Genomic DNA, 20,329 nt, shown 5'->3' with positions numbered 1-20,329 from the left:
ATTTGATTCACTTATTTTATACATAGTTCAATTTTGGTCTACGATTTTTTTTAAGTTTTATTTTGGTCCATTAATTGCTTTACTTATTCAATAAAGATCCAGTTTTGTTTTATCAAATTTGTCTCGCCTTTTACCCTATCAAATCTCAGCCAAATTCAGCAAACATATACTTGTTTTAAAGCTATGCATCTCCTCTTTACAACCATATAAAAATCATTCAAATCGGAGTTCTAAAACTCAAGATAAATGTCTCTAAAGTAGGGTACCCGAAATTACCAAATTTTTGTAGAAAATTTTCAGATTTTTTAAACTTTACAAAACTTCAATTCTCTTTAATTCTAATATTATAAATTGGTTCCTATGACTAAGAAATGATAAAATATAACTTATACAGTTATACTTCAATTATAATTGAAGAAAACACAACCAAAATGATTTAAAATCATAATTTAAAAAGAATCGTGGACCAAAATTAAAGAGGGCTGCTATTTGCACACCCTTAAATTTCTTTTTGCACACCTTTTCGAAAAAAAAAAAAAAAAAAAACTCAAGGGGAAAGACAATTTGGCCCTCCCCTCACCCACACACCCCCATCCCCATCTCCCCCCCTCCCCCGTACACACCCCATCTTCCCATCTTCCCATCTCCATCTTTTTTTTTTTTTCTTCTTCACCGTCGAAGCCCACCCCCCACCCTCCACCCTCCACCCTCCACCCTTTACCCTTTCTCTTCTTCTTCTTCCCCCCACCCCAACCACATCTTCGTGAGCCCTCCTCTCTTCTCCTCCCCCACCTCCCCGCATGCACCACCTACAAACAGCCACCACCACATTCTTCCTCTCTCTCTCTCTCTCTCTCTCTTCTCACCCAAGCAGACAACCAAAAAAAAAAAATTGCAGCGGGTTCGGCGGACCAGTGCCGAACCCGGTGGTTTCGTTCGACAGGTACCCACCGAATAGAATAGGATTGTTCACTGATCCGCCGAACCCGCTGTGTATGGAAGTTTGTGGTCTGTGGGGGTGGGTTGTGGGGGTGCGGCAGGGGGAGGGGAGGGGGATGGCAGAGGGAAGAATAGAAATGGAAGGAGAAAAAGGAAAGGAGAGGGGGAGAGAGAGAAGGGGAGGGTTGAGCCGCCGGCAACCCGTCGGCGACCTTGCCGGCAGTAGGGGTGGCTGAGGGAGGTGTCGGGGTGGGGTGTGTTTTGGCTGGGTTTTGGGAGGGGTGTGTATAAGTTGAGATATTTTGGTAATTGGGAGGGGTGTGTATATGAGAAATGTTAATTGTGGGAGGAGTGTGGGGGTGTGAAGTGAGAAAAAGTGAGGAAAATGTGTGCAAAAAGAAATTTAGGGGTGTGAAAATAGCAGCACTCAAATTAAACTAATTATAAAATAAGTGAACTAAAATTGAATTAAATGTAAAATAAGTGGACTAAATCTGTAATTTTCTCTAATAAAAATGTAGGCAAAACTCTGAATTATGCGCTGGTGGGTTTTCTAGTCTTAGGTTTAGTTGGGCTTGGGCTGTTCAGTATCAGACACCCTCTTCCTATATATACTTGGTTTGTACTGAGACCATGGCCTAAGCGGTTCTTTGTCATTCTCTCTGCGCACTACAAGCCCACTGTTGTTTGGGCCATTCTTAGATGCGTGCGTCATGAGATGAAACCCTATGTTGTTTGGGCCATAACCAATGGACAACACATCCTCGTGATCCAAGCCCAAACGAATCAATGAAGCCCAATCACAAAACAACGTACAAGGAGAAGGAACAGAGCGAGCGGCATCTCCGTTTTCCCAAACCCCTAGAGCTTGTTGTTGCAGATCCTCCTGAAAACCCTAAATTCCCGATGAAAAACCCTCTAATTTCGACCTTACCACTCCCTCATTCTACTCTCTGATTGACTCCCTCTCACAGTGTGTTTCTAGGGTTTGTATACTCCACGAGCATGTCTCTCCCACCCGTAGAACGTACGTACGTTAGAGAAGACTGTGTTCGTGAATGGAAGAATGGAAACCCTAGCTTCAAGCTCCCAGACCCCGTTCCGATGCTTCGATTCCTCTACGAGCTCTGCTCCACCATGGTCAGCTCAAGCTGCCTATTTTTTCAATTGTGTATGTATGCAATTCAGGGGGCTTTGGATTGAATTTTGCTTGTGTTTTGGTTGTTAGGTTCGGGGGGAATTGCCGTTTCAGAAGTGTAAAGCTGCGCTGGATTCGGTCGAGTTCTCGGACAAGGTTTCCCACGAAGAGTTGGCTTCCAGTTTTGCAGATATTGTCACCCAAATGGCTCAAGATGTGAGTGCTTTATTATTTGGCTTTAGTTGTTTTTTTTTTTTCTCTTTAGAGAGTGAGGATAAATGAAATGGACTTGTTTTTTTTTAAGTTTAATCACAAAAATTAGAAAGTTTAATAGCTGGGAATATAAATGTAGTTTGCTCAGAAGTTGTTTAAACAAATAGTATATGTGTTAACCACGAGTGAGTTGGTATAGTGGATGTTATGTGTTTTCAACTTGCTATTGATGTATGTAGGATTTGGTTTATGCGTGGGATCGCTTACAATGCTCTTGTAACATTTCCTTTTTGAAATGGACTTCTTTTGGTAAATGCTGAGATTGTTCACTTTAAAATAATAGATAGGGATATAAATGCGTCTTGTTCGGGAGTTGTTCAAACAGATTGTTTTAATGTCACTGTAAGCGGATGCTTGTGCTTGATCTTTGGATGTCTGGTGGCACATCTGGATACCATTTCGTTGCTTTAATGTAATAGAGCCTTGCTATCGTTTTTAGGAGAAATTTTTGCAAATGGTTTATGAATTATGATGATGAGTGGTGGCTACATGACTGCAATCTGTTGCTATGGATGTGCCACCTTTAAAGTAGGTCAGAAAAGCAAGGAATTGTTGTAAACTGTTGAAAAAGGGGATATCAGAGAACACAACTATGAGAAAGTACGATTGTCAATGGTTTCTTGAAAATACTTGCATGTTCGAGTTCCACTTAACTGTGGTGAGATAACACTTTGCGGTCGTCTAATGTTTCCTTTTGATTTTTTCTACGGCATATTATGTGTTCTTTGCATAATATTTGTTTTCAATTTTTTTAATCAATGTCCTACCATGTTGATGTTTATCTGCTACCTGTTCTTACTGACATGTGGACTCTCACTAATCTGCAGCTTACAATGCCTGGAGAGTATCGTGCTCGTCTCACAAAATTGGTTAGTACTTGGTTAAAAGCCACCACATCAATAACTGGTGCCTTGAACTTAGTTACTGGTGTTCCCTGTCTTCTTGCCATTTCATTGCTCTAGTCGCAAGCATCCTTTTTCTTATGGATATGTCTTGACATTTTATTATTTTTGATGACTAGTCTTCTCCATTTGTCCGCCCTGCCCATGCCTTTTCTGTTTTTGATGTTGTATAGGTTTGTTTGTTTTTTTTTTTTTTTTTAAACTTTTTTTTTCTGTGGTCTGGCTACTTATTGTTTAGTTGATTCCTCTTTGTCAGGCTAAATGGTTGGTGGAATCTTCCTTAGTTCCATTGAGGCTATTTCAGGAGCGCTGTGAGGTGAATATTGATCTGTGTCCTATAAATCTTTACTGATGGTTATCTGCTCATTGTTTTTCCTTTGTTGGCTTGGACCTCTGATTTCCATTTTTTTTTTTTTGTAAGAAATAGAACTTATGTATATGTGCCTCACAAATTGTAGGAAGAATTTTTGTGGGAGGCTGAAATGATCAAGATAAAGGCTCAGGAATTGAAGAGTAAAGAGGTATGGAGATCATTGTTGTGTAGCTATGCGCTCATATGATGGTGGCCTTGCCCAAAATATGAACCGACATTATGTTGTTATTGTTCTGTTTGTCAGTGTATCATCCTGACATGAGATTCTGTATCTGGTAAAATATTCCTGAAATGCTAACAGTCTATGCAGATTCTATATACCTTGTAATGTTTTTTCTTTTGCCAATTGTTAATATAATTAGGTAAACATGAACTTTTAGATGATTCAACTGTGTCACTGATTGTTGTATGAAAATATAAATGCAATAGTCTGTTTCAACAAAGCAAGTTTAGAGTTGTGTATAATGACTTGCATGACTCCCAAAAAAATATGCCATGCACAAAGTTTACCATTAAAAAAATCAATATGTTGATGCAGTAATCTGCTATATGTTCAAAATTGATGTGTATGTGCTTTTAATTCCAGGTCAGAGTAAACACCCGTCTTCTATATCAGCAAACAAAATTTAACCTTCTTCGAGAAGAGAGTGAGGGATATGCCAAGCTGGTATGATTACTATTGCTGGTATCCTTCGTTAATTTGTTCAGTGTTGTTACGGTTCCATATTTGTTTCATAACAATGAGATACAATTCTTTTTTCATTATGTATATTCACTGCCATGTGCATTTTAGGTTACCCTTCTTTGCCAAAACTCAGAAACTTCATCACACAATGCAGCAGCAACAATAGGCATTATAAAGGTTTTATCTTTGACTTCTTTTTTCTCCAGTATCTTCTATTTTATATATTTTCTTCAGTTTTCTGATAGATTGATCCTTGCAGTCATTAATTGGACATTTTGATCTGGACCCAAATCATGTTTTTGATATTGTAAGTTGTCACTGTGTACCTTAGTTGTACTTATTTTTCAGTATAGCCTGTATTTTGTTTTCAATGTGTTTGTGAAGAATATGATGTTCTATGATTCACTATTTGCTTTTGAATATTTTTGTTTGATTAGGTTTTGGAGTGTTTTGAACTTCAGCCAGATAATAATGTCTTTTTGGAGCTGATACCGATTTTTCCTAAGGTGATGCATATTTCATTTACCTAGTCTAGGTTGTATGATATATTTTGCTAATTTTTTGTTAACTCATTACTTCATAATCTTTTGCAGTCTCATGCTTCACAAATCCTTGGTTTTAAATTTCAATATTATCAGCGTTTGGAAGTAAATGGTCCGGTACCTTTTGGACTTTATAAGCTTACAGCTTTGCTGGTGAAGGAGGATTTTATTGATCTTGATAGCATGTGAGTTTCCTTTTTATGATTTTGGTCTTTGAATTATATCTCTCAGTTCTTTGAAATCTATTGTTTCATTTAACTTTATTCAGATTCGTTGAAATTTATTTTCCACTTTTGAGTAAGGGTTTTGGTTGCTCTAATTCATTTATAGGCTGCATTTTTCAAGGTTTCCAAGTACCTGTTTTGAGTATTTCTGGTGGGTTGAGATTTATTAGTGAGTTGTTGATTCTGGATTGTGCATGTTCTGGTTTTGATTTTGTTATGTGTTTGGAATAAAAGATAATGCTTCATAGTAAAGTTGCCATTGAAAGACAATGATGACAAGTTAATGTTCAGATTTGTGTAGTCAATCACCAATTATATCTAGTAACCACACTTAAGGGTGGGCATAACTCATAGTGCCTTGTCATGGGCTCTTTCATAGTGCTTGTATGTCCATGAGCTGGTAAGCTTGAGGATTGGCTTGTACGCATAAAGAGTGATGATGCTTGTTGAGAGATATCTTGCTTGGAGACTGACGTTGGGTGAGTGCGGTACTAACTTGGCTTTGGTGCTCGCTTGGACGATGAACTACTTAGGTGTTTGCACTGCTTGTACATTTGTTAATATAAACCATAGTGGTGGCTGAACTTAAATGATATTGCAAGTTTTCGGTATTGTGTTTCTATATAGTGAGGCGATTGCATTATTGCATGAGTTTAAGATTCATTAATATTTTTTATTGGTAAAAACTATCTGGAGCTAGAGGAGCATTATAAATGTGTGTATCACTGCTGGAGTCTAGAATTAGTCTATATACATCTTTGACATCGAGTAGTATAATTGTGGTTGGTTAAGTTAAATATGGTCTTCTTATCATTTTTATGATGTTATGTCATTATCTGCTTATGTTTTCAGCTTCCTTGATGGTCTGAATCAGATTTCTACTTGTGCTAGGCCTGCTGGTGACTTTTATTAAAATTTATTTGTGTTTGACAGATATGCTCATCTACTTCCCAAGGATGATGAGGCATTTGAGCATTATAGTGCTTTCTCTTCCAAGCGACTTGATGAGGTATAAATTTATTAAATGATTAAAATATGGCTGTGAAAATTGTCATTTGATGTGCTTTATATGTTACTGTGTGAGTTTTTTCTGCATAGTTACTAATCTATGAGTCTACAACATTTTGCCATTGTACGTGAATCATTTTTGCATCATATGATTCTTAAGGCTTTGACAGACAAGGGAACTGTGTATAGGTGCATGCTATTTTATTTAATCATACCTGCTTTTTCTGTCGAGAGGGAACTTGTCTTTCTCCTTTATTTTGGGTCTGCGGTGGCTGCTTTACTAGATTATTTGACGCATGGCCTCAAACTCTCTATCCCCTTATATGAAAGGCTATGAATTTTTAATTTTTTACGTGAATATCTGTTAATATTTTCAGGCTAACAAAATTGGTAAAATAAATCTTGCTGCTACTGGGAAGGATCTAATGGATGATGAGAAACAAGGAGATGTGACAATAGATCTCTTTGCTGCAATAGACATGGAAACAGAGGCAGTTGGTGAACGGTCTACAGAGTTTGAAAGTAATCAAACTTTGGGCTTGCTTACTGGTTTTCTTTCTGTACATGACTGGTATGTTTGTTTGTAGTTGAACTTCTGATTTCAGGCTTTTCCCCCCTTAATGATTTCCAAGTTCTTTGTACTTGTTTCTTCTTTTCTCCTTGCTTAACTGGCACTAGAGCTCTTGAACCAGTCGCCGTAATGTATCTGATGCCCTAGTCGAATATGTTTCTAATGAAATCGTTATAAACTAGAGGCTCTTGTATTGCCTTCTTGACAATTCTAGTAAATTTTGCTCATGTCAAATGCTGTGAATGTATGGTTTGCCATGTTTGAAATAGTGTTGAAGAATAGATCTATTGAACCATGTTGTACTTCTTCTCCAATCAACTGCACATGTGGATTCCTGTATCTTAGATTTTGCTATATTTGCTTATGTTTTTCCGGAATTGCTTTCAATTGACTGGGGATTGAGAAATATGTGAAAAAACCTAAAAGATATATGGATATTACTCTAAGCAACTCTTTGTCAGTTGTCTGCATAAAGATGGGCATTTGATTATCTGTTTCTGGTGCATATAATACATGCCAAAAGGTGGAGTGTTGAAGTTCGTGTTTAAAAATTATTCTGAATTCATCTTGTTTGAACTGACCTTTGACTTTGTATGATAGCTTTTATTTTGTGTGTATTTTATGTATCTCATTTGTTATCCAATTTTTGCTTCATCAGGTACCATGCACATGTACTATTTGATCGTCTCTCGCCTCTAAATCCTGTTGAACATTTTCAAATCTGTAACAGCTTGTTTAGGTAAATCGAATGTATTTTACTTTTTTCACTCTCAATGATCTACTTGTGTTTCTGTTCATTTGAATGAATGTGATTTCATTGACACGTATGCAAAAACAAACACACAAGTGTAGATTGGTGGGTAATTGTGCACAACTTCTTTGGGTGGATTTGAAAAGTTAACCTATTAGCTTGGCTTCCTATAGCCTTCTTCTGTCATGCATGGCCATTTTTAGCTTTCATAGGGGTACTGTATCTACTTCTCTTTTTCAATAATTATCTGATACTTGTGTCCAGGCTCATTGAAAAATCAATCTCTTCAGCATATGATACTGTTCGCCAAGCACATCTCCTTAGCTTTGGGTCTTCCTCAGGAACCAGTGTTGATGTGATGAATACAGGAAATTCATCAAACCATGGATCTTTTATAGAGCTTCCCAAAGAACTTTTTCAGATGCTTGCTTGTGCTGGACCCTATCTGTATCGTGATACTTTATTGCTGCAGAAGGTGCATTGTTTTATATCTGATATTCTTGTTTTTCTTTCTCTTTGTGATATTATATCTCCTAATAACTTAAGGATTGAATATGTTTTTGTTTTTGGTGTAGGTTTGTAGAGTTTTGAGAGGTTATTACTTGTCTGCACTCGAGCTTATAAGCAGTGGTGAAGGATCTGTAAATCCCAAATATGTTTTTGGCGGAAATCCTCATCTGCACCTTAAGGAAGCAAGGTCAAGGATAGAGGAAGCCTTAGGAACATGTCTACTTCCTTCTTTACAATTGGTGCCTGCAAATCCAGCTGTTGGACAGGAGATCTGGGAAGTGATGAATCTACTCCCATATGAGGTTGGCCTTAAATCAGTGATATTTGATAGTTCATTTTCAGAATTTATTTGGCATGGTAGACACTCTTTCTAGATGAATCTCCTCTGCTTAGGTGCGGTATCGTTTATACGGTGAATGGGAAAAAGAAGATGAGCGGATTCCTATGGTTTTATCTGCAAGGCAAACAGCTAAGGTACGACAAATATATTCTTTTTAGTCTCCCTGGCTTTCTTAATATGCATTTACTTTCTTTTCATTCTTGTAGTTGCAAGTTTGACGCCTTAAAAGCATCATTGCTATGCTTTTCCTTTTTCCTCTTTGTAGTTGGACACTAGAAGAATTTTGAAACGGCTTGCAAAAGAAAATTTAAAGCAGCTGGGTCGGATGGTTGCAAAATTAGCTCATGCAAATCCAATGACTGTGCTTCGAACAATTGTTCATCAGGTATTGTCTTATTACTTTATTAGTGGTTATACTTGCATTTTTTGGCATGTGTGATATATATATATATATATATATATTTTCATTTTCTGACATCTTTAATTTTTGTGCACATGCAATTGTTAATGTCTTGATACCACGTGCAGATTGAAGCGTACAGAGATATGATTACTCCTGTTGTAGATGCATTTAAGTATCTGACTCAGGTGTGGATGTATTTTGTTATGCTAAATATATGTACCTTTTTTTCTTAGACTATTGCTGAGACTTGTTCATTTGACTGGTAGAAGTTGGTTATCAAGTTATATATCAGCTATCTGTTTTTTTACCACCCGTTATCTGACTCAAAGTTGTTGTCTTGATGATTCTTATGATGGAGTAGAATCTTTATGTGAAACCTGTGGCTCGTGGGGGCAATTTTATATAAATTTTTCTTACCCACCTATTCATTTGAAATCTCTTAATGAAAGTTTACTCTGGCATTTTGAAATACGATATAGGAGTAGTTATTGTATTAGGTCGTCATAATTATCTTTGGGATGCTGAGTGATCACTTAGTGGGATTTAGCATGTTGCTTGAGAATTACCAGTTGATATACTAATCTGGAAGAATATCAATTCTGATTTTATATTTGCTTGCTTTTTCTCATTGAGGTACATCTTGATCAATGAACTTATACTAGTCATAGCCAGTAATTTAAAGCAACAGTTTTTGGAGTCTTTAGGTTGGATTCCTTTGATGCTAACAATCAATTTTCAGATTTGGCCCTTTGCATAGATTGTTCTGAAGTTTCGGGCATAGTAAGCCTTAGATTCATTTTTATCTCGAGGCATAGAAGGTCAAGTTTAGGTGCATTTCTTGGGAAAAATTGGGAATTTGGATTTTTCTGCTTCAAAAATCATAAAAGAAACGAAAGGATTTTTTATATTTTTTTTTATTTGAAACTTAACACTAATACAGAAACACTAATTTAACCAGAAAATCTGTTCAAGCATAATACTTGTGAGGTGTCTTTCTCTCTAGAATAGCCTTAATTCTCTTCTGATTGTTTGTGATATTCCTTGTCCAATTGGATTTGGCTTTCATGTGTTTGTATATATGTATGTTTATATATACATGATTTAAGCCTATGTATTCCTTGTTAATTTTTGCTCAAATGCCTGCTTTCTGTCCAGCTGGAGTATGACGTTTTGGAATATGTTGTGATTGAGCGTCTAGCTCAAGGAGGGCGTGATAAGCTAAAAGACGATGGCCTTAACGTGTCAGACTGGCTTCAATCTTTGGCTTCATTTTGGGGTCACTTGTATGCACTGTTCTTTTTTCTCCTTTGACAAAATTATTGTTTTTCATATATTGTTGTATTGACCATGACGTATTAAATAATACATGTCATCTTTTCTATCTTATTGCTTCAACATGTTTGTTTACAAAGTATCATATATGTTTACGCTGTATAGTAGTTGATATGTCTTGGCCTTAGTTGTTCATTTATTTTGGTTTTGTGCAATTGGGTTACACTTGAGTTTATTTAATTTATTTTAGTTCTTCATCATTTTCTTTTTCCAGCATTGACAAGACATTTACTAGAGTCACTTTTGTTCATTTACACCGTTACTTAGAGTCTAGATATATTCTTGGATACTTCACTTCAGTTTCCGGGTTGCAGATTAGCCTAAATGGAGGCCGTAATACTGGAGCTGGGGATGTTGTGGACAGTGAAGATTATGTGTCCTTTATTTGCAAGGTGGGATCAGTTCCAACAGCTAGGCTTGCCGAGGGCTGGCGCGCTTGAGTACTGTGAGATTCAGCAACCAAAATTTGATGATGGATTGGCATAATGCTGAGGTGATATTTATAAAATAGAAAGGGTTGGTCAGAGTTTTGAAGTGATGTTTATCTTAGGTTCCTATCTCTTTTCAGTTTTCAGGTTAGTTGAAGGTTAGAGGTTAGAAAGGAGCATTATAGCTTGTTGAAATGAGATTCAGGTGATTTGAGCACTACCTTGTTAAATTAAAGATTCCGTGTTTGAATCAAAAGTAATATAATGATGGTTAGCCTTTGAGAAGAATGGTGGTATGTTGTCAAAGTGCAAAGCATTGAGTTGGGGTGTTTGCACTTTACATTATGGTGAGATGCAATGACATTGTTGGTTACTTTGGCAGACGTTGGCAATTTAAATTTCTTGAAGGGGTAGCTAGGAGCATTATAGCATGTTGGAATGAGATTCAGGCTATTTGAGCATGACCTTGTTGAATGAAAGATTCGGTGTTTGAATTAAAAGCAATATAAAGGCGGTTAGCCTTTGAAAAGAATGGTGGGGTGTTGTCAAAAATGCAAAGCATCGAGTTGGGGTGTTTTCACTTAACATTATGCTGAGAGGTTTGCATGATATTGTTGGTTTTTTTGGCAGAAGTTGGTGATTTAAATTTCTCAACGTATGGATGACCAAAAGGCATGCTGTGAACAGTGAAATTTTGTTTGATAGCTTATAAAAGGGCTTTGGCTTCCTATAAAGCAAATATGCCTGTGCCCTACTGCTGAGCTGGACAATTTAATACTTTTCTACAGCTAACTTATAAAGATGACAAATTGGTGTTTGTTAGCCACCTGAAGAGATTACTGTTAGATGGGGTGCTAAAGTTAGAGTGGATTTTGTTCTGTGTTGAAGATTTTGATTGTCAATCACTCAATCTCGTTCTCCTTGATGGAAGCTGTCAGTTAATGGTTCCTTGTTTCCTCTGATGATATTTCTAAAACATTCCTGGGTATATGTTTTGTTCAATCAGGCTTCTGTGCAGTATCTATTACTAGGTGGGGTCCAAAAAGAAGAGGCTGTTCTTAAATATAAGAGACGCAGTTAGCTGAACTAACGTCATTATTTTGTTTTATGTCAGAACAATGGTAGTTCAGGATGTTTAATGTTCATCATTGTAATGCCTACAATGCCCACGTATGACTGGAAATTTCTTTTTTGATTATAAAAAGAAAAGAAAAGGCGAAGGTACTGCACATTGTGAGGCATCTAAGAGCAATTGATGTGGAACTTATATAACCTGTAGAAGGAACAGTCAGAAGTTCGTGTTAGCATTGTGTCAAAGCTCTCAAAGGGTTCTGGGGTTTTTTGGTTGTACAACAAATGGGGAGGTTTTTCACCAGAGGTGGCCGATGCATGAATATGGAGGTTTTTACTTCGGTTTTTAATATGGCCAATGCATAAATGTTGTGTACAATGTGTTTGAAGAGATGGCTGATATTAATATATGTCTGGTTAGAGATACTTTCGTAATGTTCCATTTTTACATGCATTAGTTATTTCAACTCTTTAGGGATTGGTAATTATTACCTTTTCTTTGTCATAACCACTTTCTTGTGAATGTTCCGTGTGTGTGTATTGTATAGAGATTGATGTAGGATCATTGATTTGTTGGAATCATGTTTGAGAGGGCAATTCTGATCAACAATATGACAATGTGACATTCTTGATTTTCTGAAATGTGAAAAACTGATCTGGGTTGACCTTGTGTGACTGCATTTTCCTCCCTTTATAGTGATGTTTTGTCCACCTTTCCATATTGTATGGATGATATAATTTCTAAACATTGATCTAATGACATTAAATTCTCTTTCCATAAGGTTATATTTATGTTAGACTTTGAATATTTATAGTTTATAAAGGAGTTAGGAGTCTATTAATCCTAACTTGGCCTCAGATGTAATTATTTATTTCTTTTCTTGATTTCTATTACTATGGCCTGTTGAGTCCTTTACTTTGGTTTTAGGTTTTCTACTCTTCTGAATTTCTAATGACACTTATGGATCTATATGAAAGAACGTTCGATTGGATAGATATATATTTTATTTTTTGTGGCTTTATGATGATTGTTATTATATTCATATTTTCAATTTCTATCTTTTTTTTTTTTTTTCTCTGTGGTAAGTTTAGTTTGAAATATCTGCTTTTAGCTATTAAGAAAGCTAACCGCCTCATTTTTTAATTTTCTTTAGGTGTAAGAAATACCCATCCATGGAATTGAGAGGCCTTTTCCAGTACCTTGTGAATCAGTTGAAAAAGGGCCAAGGAATTGAACTTGTTCTCCTTCAGGTATTTTTCAAGTTCAATGCTTATATTAGTTATGTCAGATGGTTAGTTCTGAAGCTTTGCAAACATTGAATTAGATTTCTCTGATATATCAGGAGCTTATTCAGCAAATGGCAAATGTCCATTACACAGAGAATCTGACTGAAGATCAGCTGGATGCCATGGCAGGGAGTGAGACGCTCCGTTATCAGGCCACTTCTTTTGGTGTTACACGGAATAACAAGGTGCCTTGTAATATAATATCTTCGGAATGAGTAGGATTTGTTTCTTTTATAATGTTGCACAGCTGTTGAGTTTAATCTGTACCACATGTTATGGTGATTGAGTTCCTAACTGTGAAGATGTTAATGTTGAATTCTGGTGGTGTTAACAGGCATTAATCAAGTCGACTAACAGGCTAAGGGACTCACTGCTTCCAAAGGATGAATCCAAGCTGGCAACCCCCCTTTTGTTACTTCTTGCACAGCATCGTTCTGTGTAAGCTGTCAATCCCACTAAAGTCCCACCTCATGATAAACCTCTCTCTTTGTTGTTGGGCATGACAGAATTTTAATTTTGGAGATGCTCCATGGGGTTGGCTCCATGGGGTTGGTGTTTATGTAAGGCAAATGAGTTGGATACCTGACGAGATTCTTATATTTTCTGCAGGGTCATAATAGATGCAGATGCACCTTACATTAAGATGGTTAGCGAGCAGTTTGACAGATGTCATGGAACTCTTCTTCAATTTGTGGAATTTCTTTGCAGTGCCGTGACACCAGCATCGGCTTATGCTCAGCTGATTCCTTCCCTTGATGATCTTGTCCACCTATACCACCTGGATCCTGAGGTCTCTTTCTCTTTCTCTCTAGTGCTTTTAAGTTGTCTAGTTCTTTTAATTATGTTCTTCCATTTGAATTTAATCAGGTTACCCAATTTGTAAATTCTCATAGTTGTGAACTTTGTATCTGCTTCAGTGTCCTACAGTTACCACAGAACATGATTCTTTTTCCTAAGCACTCTTTTCATAGTATTATTTCTCCATTGCATAGGTTGCTTTCTTAATTTATCGCCCTGTAATGAGGCTCTTCAAGTGCCGTGGGAGTTCTGATGTCTTCTGGCCTCTAGACAATAACGACGCTCAAAGTATCATGTCTACAAATTCAGAGTCTGAAGCTGCAGAGGAATCTGGCAATGCAGTTCTGGATCTGGGGTCTCCACAGAAGCCTATAACGTAATTGTCTTTAAAAGTACTGTTTGTTCTTTTGGTTTTGCATTTGCAACAATGTTGACTTGAAAGATTATGTATCTAGTACCTTGTGAGATTTTATCTTTTGTTCTACAAGGTTATTCTTTTATGTACACAGTACACCCACTTTTTCTTTGTTCTATTTTGCTTTCATGTTTGCAATTCTTGGCGTGAAATTTTTTTGATGTGATCAAGTTATTGTCGTATGAAAGAATTTTATTCTTTTACACGCATAGGATGAAATACCCTTGTTCTAATTACTTTTCTTTTCTTTCCAACATTTATATGTATGCAGCTGGTCGGATCTTCTTAATACTGCTAAAACTATGTTGCCTTCCAAAGCCTGGAATAGCCTGTCCCCTGATCTCTATGTTACATTTTGGGGGCTCACTCTCTATGATCTTTATGTCCCTAGAAATTGTTACGAGTCTGAAATTGCAAAGCAGCATGCTGCTCTTAAAGCTCTGGAAGAGCTTTCTGATAATTCGAGTTCAGCAATAACCAAAAGGAAGAAAGACAAGGAAAGAATTCAGGAATCCCTTGATCGCCTGACTAGTGAGCTCCGTAAGCATGAGGAAAATGTTGCATCTGTTCGTAAACGTCTATCTCGTGAGAAGGACAAATGGTTGAGTTCTTGCCCTGATACTTTAAAGATCAACATGGAGTTCCTTCAGCGTTGTATATTTCCACGCTGTACTTTCAGTATGGCAGATGCTGTTTATTGTGCCATGTTTGTGCACACTCTTCATTCCCTGGGGACACCATTTTTCAACACAGTCAATCACATTGATGTTCTTATCTGTAAAACCTTACAGCCTATGATATGCTGCTGCACTGAATATGAAGCAGGTAGACTTGGGAAGTTCCTGTATGAGACATTGAAGATTGCTTACTATTGGAAGGTGAAAGACGATTTCATGTTATTGATATTTCTTTAATAGATTATTTAAATTTTACTTAGATTCAATCACACTGATCTTACAAGTCATTGACATATAAGATGGTCTTTAATGTGCTCTTGAAACTGCTATATTCTTTCCCCTATTTTTTGATTGTTCTTGTGGAACCATTCTTCTTTTTTCCCAGAGCGATGAATCTATTTATGAGCGCGAATGTGGAAACATGCCAGGCTTTGCTGTATATTATAGATATCCGAATAGCCAGCGAGTTACATATGGCCAGTTCATCAAGGTGAGTTCATGGACATTTTTGTGTTTAAAATAAACTCTACTATACTAGAAGTCCCCAATTTCAAATATGAACAGTTCAGTTCTTCTTGCTTACGTTTCTCCTCCCGATTACATAATCAGCTTTCTTTAATCTCCTATTTATGTGTAACTATCTTTCTATCCACATGTTCTGCGATTCAGCTGTGTGCTTCAGTTGTATACTTGAACCTTTCATAAAGGCATGGTACTTTGTGAATGCTATTGTAACCTTGTGTATACTTCAGTTCGTGCTTGGAATGACGTTCAATTCAATCAGGTTTTTGCTTCATGTGCTCATATTTTAATTTCTTTTAGGTGCACTGGAAATGGAGTCAAAGAATCACGAGGTTGTTGATTCAGTGTCTAGAATCAACTGAGTACATGGAGATTCGAAATTCGCTCATAATGTTGACAAAAATTTCTAGTGTTTTCCCTGTTACTCGAAAGAGTGGGATTAACCTTGAAAAACGGGTAAGAACTATTTTGAATAGTTTTTTTTTTTTTTTTTCTTTAATTCCACTGGAATCATTATGTGTATCTTTTTGTTTTCCCCATTTTGCTTGCAGGTTGCCAAGATCAAGGGTGATGAGAGAGAGGACCTCAAGGTGTTAGCAACAGGTGTCGGTGCTGCTTTGGCTGCTAGAAAGGTATGTCTTAACTTTTGGGGCCTGGATTTTAGCTCAGATTTCAACATATATTTATTTATTAATTTATTTTTCCTTCTGCAGCCTTCATGGGTTACGGATGAAGAATTTGGTATGGGCTACCTTGAATTAAAGCCTGCACCATCACTTGCTTCAAAGTCTTCGGCTGGTAATTTAGTGGCTGTACAGGGTGGTTCTTCTGTTAATATTTCTCAAAGTGAATCTTTAGGGGGAAAAGCGGGAGCCCTTGCCTCACAGCACCCAGATTCGGTAAACTCAGTCAAAGACCAGATGCTAAAAACCAAACTTGCAGATGGGAGATTGGAAAGAGTAGAAAGTATCTCGGCTGCAAAGTCTGATCAAGGGCATCCGAAACTTAAAGGTGGCTCATCGGTGAATGGTCCAGATGCTCAGTCATCTGTGCCCTCAGCTGGTTTACAATCTGGAACATCAAGATCTATTGAAAATCAAAAACAAGTAAATGAATTCTCTAATAGAATCTCAGATGACAATATGGGAAAAGGTGCCCCAAAGAACTCTTCAGAATCTGAGGTATTATGTGGAAAAAAATCATTTTCTTTTAATTATTTATGATTGGGACTGCTTTCATGGACATGCTTCATCATAGTCAAGCTGCTGTTGGTGCCTTCACTTGCTGTTATTTTCGCACCAAGGCATATAAGGCACCTTCATCCTTCTATTAAAATATTAAGATCTGTTGCTGTTATTTGTATGGCCAAAAGATAAGAGTCAAGTGTATAATTTTTTTAAAATTAACTTTTATGGTTATGAGAATGATATAGCTTAGTGGCAAAAAAAAAAAAGAATGATATTGCTCAGTTTAGAATTCTTCTTTGCTTCTCCCTCTGTGAGATTTTCATTATTAGTTTGATGAAAGAATGCAATTGTTTTTTGTAGTCCTGGTTTTCTTTCATTTTTCCTAAGTCCAGTATCTTTTGTTGATAGTCGAGGGCCCAAGCAAAACGGTCAGTTTCTGCTGGATCACTTGCTAAGCCACCAAAACAAGATCTTGCAAAAGATGATAGTCGATCTGGAAAAGCTGTTGGCAGAACTTCTAGTTCTTCAACCAGTGACAGAGATGTCCTGTCTCATACTGGGGCCACAAATGTTTCTTCTTCCATTACAGCAAATGGTAACACAGTTTCAGCTTCAGCTAAAGGTTCAGCTCCATTAGCGAAAACATCATTAGATATTCATGGGATTGAATCAAAGGTGGAGACTGGAGCTGCGAAGTCTTCAAGTGCAAGGATTTCTGTTTCAAAGGAAGATGGCACTGAAATTTCTGATGCACCAAGGCCCCCTTCTCGACTAGTTCATTCTCCTAGGCATGATAGTTCTGCTACCGCCTCAAAGTCTGGTGATAAGCTGCAGAAGAGAACTAACCCTTCAGAAGAAACTGACAGACAAAGTAAACGCCGGAAAGGGGAAACTGAAATGAGAGATTTTGAGGGTGAAGCTCGATTCTCTGACCGAGAGAGGTCTGTTGATGCTCGACTGTTGGATCTTGACAAATCAGGAACTGATGATCAAAGTGCTTATAAGGCTACTGATAAGCCTTCAGATCGGTCCAAAGATAAGGGCAGTGAAAGACATGACAAGGATTACAGGGAAAGATTGGAGCGTCCTGATAAGCCACGTGGAGATGATTTAGTTGAGAGATCCAGAGACAGGTCCGTGGAAAGACATGGAAGGGAGCATTCAGTTGAGAAAGTTCAAGAGAGGGGTATTGATAGGAGTTTTGATAGACTCCCTGAAAAGTCTAAGGATGACAGAGGTAAAGTACGGCACAATGATATATCTGCGGAAAAATCTCATGTTGATGATCGATATCATGGGCAAAACTTACCTCCACCACCACCCTTACCTCCTCACATTGTTCCACAATCTGTTAGTGCTGGAAGAAGAGATGAAGATTCTGATAGAAGGTTTGGAAGTACGAGGCATACTCAAAGGCTTTCTCCCAGACATGATGAGAAGGAACGTAGACGATCTGAAGATAATTCCTCAATTTCCCAAGATGATTCAAAACGTAGAAGAGAGGATGATTTCCGAGAGAGAAAGCGTGAAGATCGTGAGGGGCTGTCAATGAAGGTATGTGTCAGCCCTGGTTTTCATTTCATTTGAGACACTTCCTTGCAATATATCAGAATAAGTGCTTCCATAGTCAGATGCGAGGAATAGTTTGACCAATATAACATGACTAACATTGTTAACTGGCTGCTTATCATTCATTGAACACCTTAGGTTGAAAGTGATGCCTAAAATCAGTGTAATTAGTGATATCTCGGTCATGGAAGTAATTCTTAGTAACAGTCCAGAAACATGTTCTTAGTCCCATACACTTAATATTCTTGGTCAAAATGCCCATTCAATGAGTCATTGAGAGTCGGGACAATCACCTTTAGTAGTTTCATGGTCATGCCAAGTGGTGTGTACAAATTTACCATTGATCCAATTGTATATGATGCTTGATGTTTTGCTGTATGTAGGTCGAGGAGAGGGAGAGGGAGAGGGAGAGAGAAAGGGAGAAAGCAAACCTCTTGAAGGAGGATACAGATGCAACCGCAGCTTCTAAGAGGCGGAAACTTAAAAGAGAGCATCTGTCTTCTGTGGAAGCTGGTGAGTATTCGCCAGGTCCCCCTCCGCCTCCTCCTCTTTCTATTAGTTTGTCTCAGTCATATGATGGAAGAGATAGGGGAGACCGGAAAGGACCCATTGTCCAGCGTGCAGGTTACTTGGAAGAACCAAGTCTAAGGATTCATGGCAAAGAAGTAGCTAGCAAGATGACTCGTCGTGACACTGATCCGTATCCTTAATGCCCATTTTCACGTCCTTGTGCCTATTACTTTATAATAGATGATTGCTTTATTGCCAGGACTGGAATTGTTTATTGCTTGTGCTGCATTTGCATCTCTGGAAGGTACATCTTTCTCCAAAGCAAGCATGAAGCATTCTTGTTTTGTTTTTTATTTATTTGATCATGCATCAAGGAGAGTGGTAGTGGTTTTGTAATTGTAAATGTAATAACATGCTCTATTTTACTTCTCACGTACTGAAGTACCCATGGCTATACTGTGGTTTGATACAATGTGGTGATAGTGATAGGTGTCATGATGAACCTTCTTATAGTTCTGAATGGAACCTTATCTTCAGAACTAGGTTTTTAATTTATCATGACCATTGACAAGCATATTGGCTGTTTCAGTTTAAATTGTGTAACTGTGTATTGGATACTGCAAGTCCTTAACCATGTTGCAGGATGTACGATTGGGAGGATGAGAAAAGGCAAAGAGCTGAACAGAAACGAAGGCATCGGAAGTAATATCGTCACTCATGGTTTCAAAATCATTTCTTGTGCTTGATGTTGACAAAATGTATACATCCTCGTGATCTTGATGGGGTTCCCGTCCTTATCCAGTCTTTTTGGTTCTGTAACAAATCAAAACTCCTGTTGTATTAAATTTCTTATAACGGATAGTTTTTCATCCTACAGTCCCTTAATTGGGTAGTGATAGACTCATTCTTATTCCAATGTACAATATTGTAAATTTATAATATGTGGCGGCAACTGTACAGAGAGTTACTTTATCAGGTTAGGTTTGTACCTCTAAAATTCCAACAAAAAGAAAATATCATTGATTGATTGAAAATTCTAAGACACTTATGAACTAAAAATTTCAAAAATCTGAAGCATTAGAATTTGAAAGGTTATTTGGGATTTTTTATTTTTAGGAATTGGAATTGGAATGCTGAAAATTTGGGAAACTATTTGGAAGACCAACCCAAATTTCGACCCTAATGTACCTCTAATTGCTGCCAATGCCAATTGCTATTGCTTCCAAAATGTGGTTTATGTATAACGAGGGGAGGCACCTTGAACATTGTGTTTCCCCGGTTTTTTCACTTTGGGGGTTTATTAGGTTCTTTTGTTGGCTGCTGTTCAAGGTTGTCCGGAGGCAGAATGCTCCACATGGATCTACATGCCATCTACTGTTGGACCTCCGCATGAGTAGCTGGCCAGAGAAGTATGTCCCCTGTACCCTCCTGCTTGCACTGACGATCAATTGGCTGTGTTTTATTTTTATGTTTATTATATGGATTTTTAAATATTTTTTAGATTTGTTAGGGGGTATTTAAGTTAGGAAAATGCTTGGGTATTCATAAATGAGTACTAAGCTTGTTCTTACAACCAATCACATGAACTCATGATAGGGTCTATTACTTTCTCTTTCACGGTGGATTCTATTATGGACTCATGTGATTGGTTGTGAGAACAATCTTGTACTCATTTCTGAGTACCCAAGCACTGCCCTTTAAGTTATTATGGTAGAGTTTAGTATGATTTAGGAGGTTTATGGGGTTTACGATTTAAGATTTTTTAAGTGAAATATTAGTGTATTGTAGTAGTGTAGTTGCCTGGTGCTGATGAGAAGAAAAAAGAGCACCTTTCTCTGCTAGATCATATTGCTTTTGAATCTTAATTAGAAAGA

General features: G+C 37.4%; 1 protein-coding gene across 1 annotated transcript; it reads left to right on the top strand.

Moving 5' to 3' along the window:
• Positions 1–1,783: 1,783 nt before the first annotated feature.
• THO2 lies at positions 1,784–19,758 on the top strand. The gene is made up of 32 exons (XM_086230746.1): positions 1,784–2,079; positions 2,168–2,293; positions 3,178–3,219; positions 3,509–3,568; positions 3,711–3,773; positions 4,212–4,292; positions 4,419–4,487; positions 4,570–4,617; positions 4,748–4,816; positions 4,904–5,037; positions 6,010–6,085; positions 6,462–6,655; positions 7,314–7,394; positions 7,671–7,881; positions 7,982–8,218; positions 8,310–8,390; positions 8,522–8,641; positions 8,785–8,844; positions 9,815–9,942; positions 12,645–12,741; positions 12,834–12,962; positions 13,112–13,215; positions 13,387–13,567; positions 13,770–13,951; positions 14,262–14,868; positions 15,053–15,157; positions 15,490–15,645; positions 15,741–15,821; positions 15,903–16,370; positions 16,785–17,930; positions 18,329–18,645; positions 19,098–19,758. The coding sequence occupies exons 1-32, from the start codon at positions 1,945–1,947 to the stop codon at positions 19,159–19,161; spliced, it is 5,652 nt and encodes a 1,883-aa protein (XP_086086872.1). The 5' UTR covers positions 1,784–1,944; the 3' UTR covers positions 19,162–19,758.
• Positions 19,759–20,329: the final 571 nt, after the last annotated feature.

This window comes from Dryas octopetala, chromosome 2 (assembly GCF_963921425.1).
Source record: "Dryas octopetala chromosome 2, drDryOcto1.1, whole genome shotgun sequence".
NCBI classification, from domain to species: domain Eukaryota; kingdom Viridiplantae; phylum Streptophyta; class Magnoliopsida; order Rosales; family Rosaceae; genus Dryas; species Dryas octopetala.
Note: the sequence above shows the minus strand (reverse complement) of the source record. Positions and strands in the feature narration are given on the sequence as shown.

Coding starts and splice junctions, on each gene's coding strand:
- THO2 (XM_086230746.1), top strand. CDS start 1,945: ATGTCTCTCCCACCCGTAGAACGTACGTACGTTAGAGAAGACTGTGTT. Junction 6,086..6,461: donor CTTCCAAGCGACTTGATGAG/GTATAAATTTAT, acceptor TAATATTTTCAG/GCTAACAAAATTGGTAAAAT. Junction 6,656..7,313: donor TTTCTTTCTGTACATGACTG/GTATGTTTGTTT, acceptor TTGCTTCATCAG/GTACCATGCACATGTACTAT.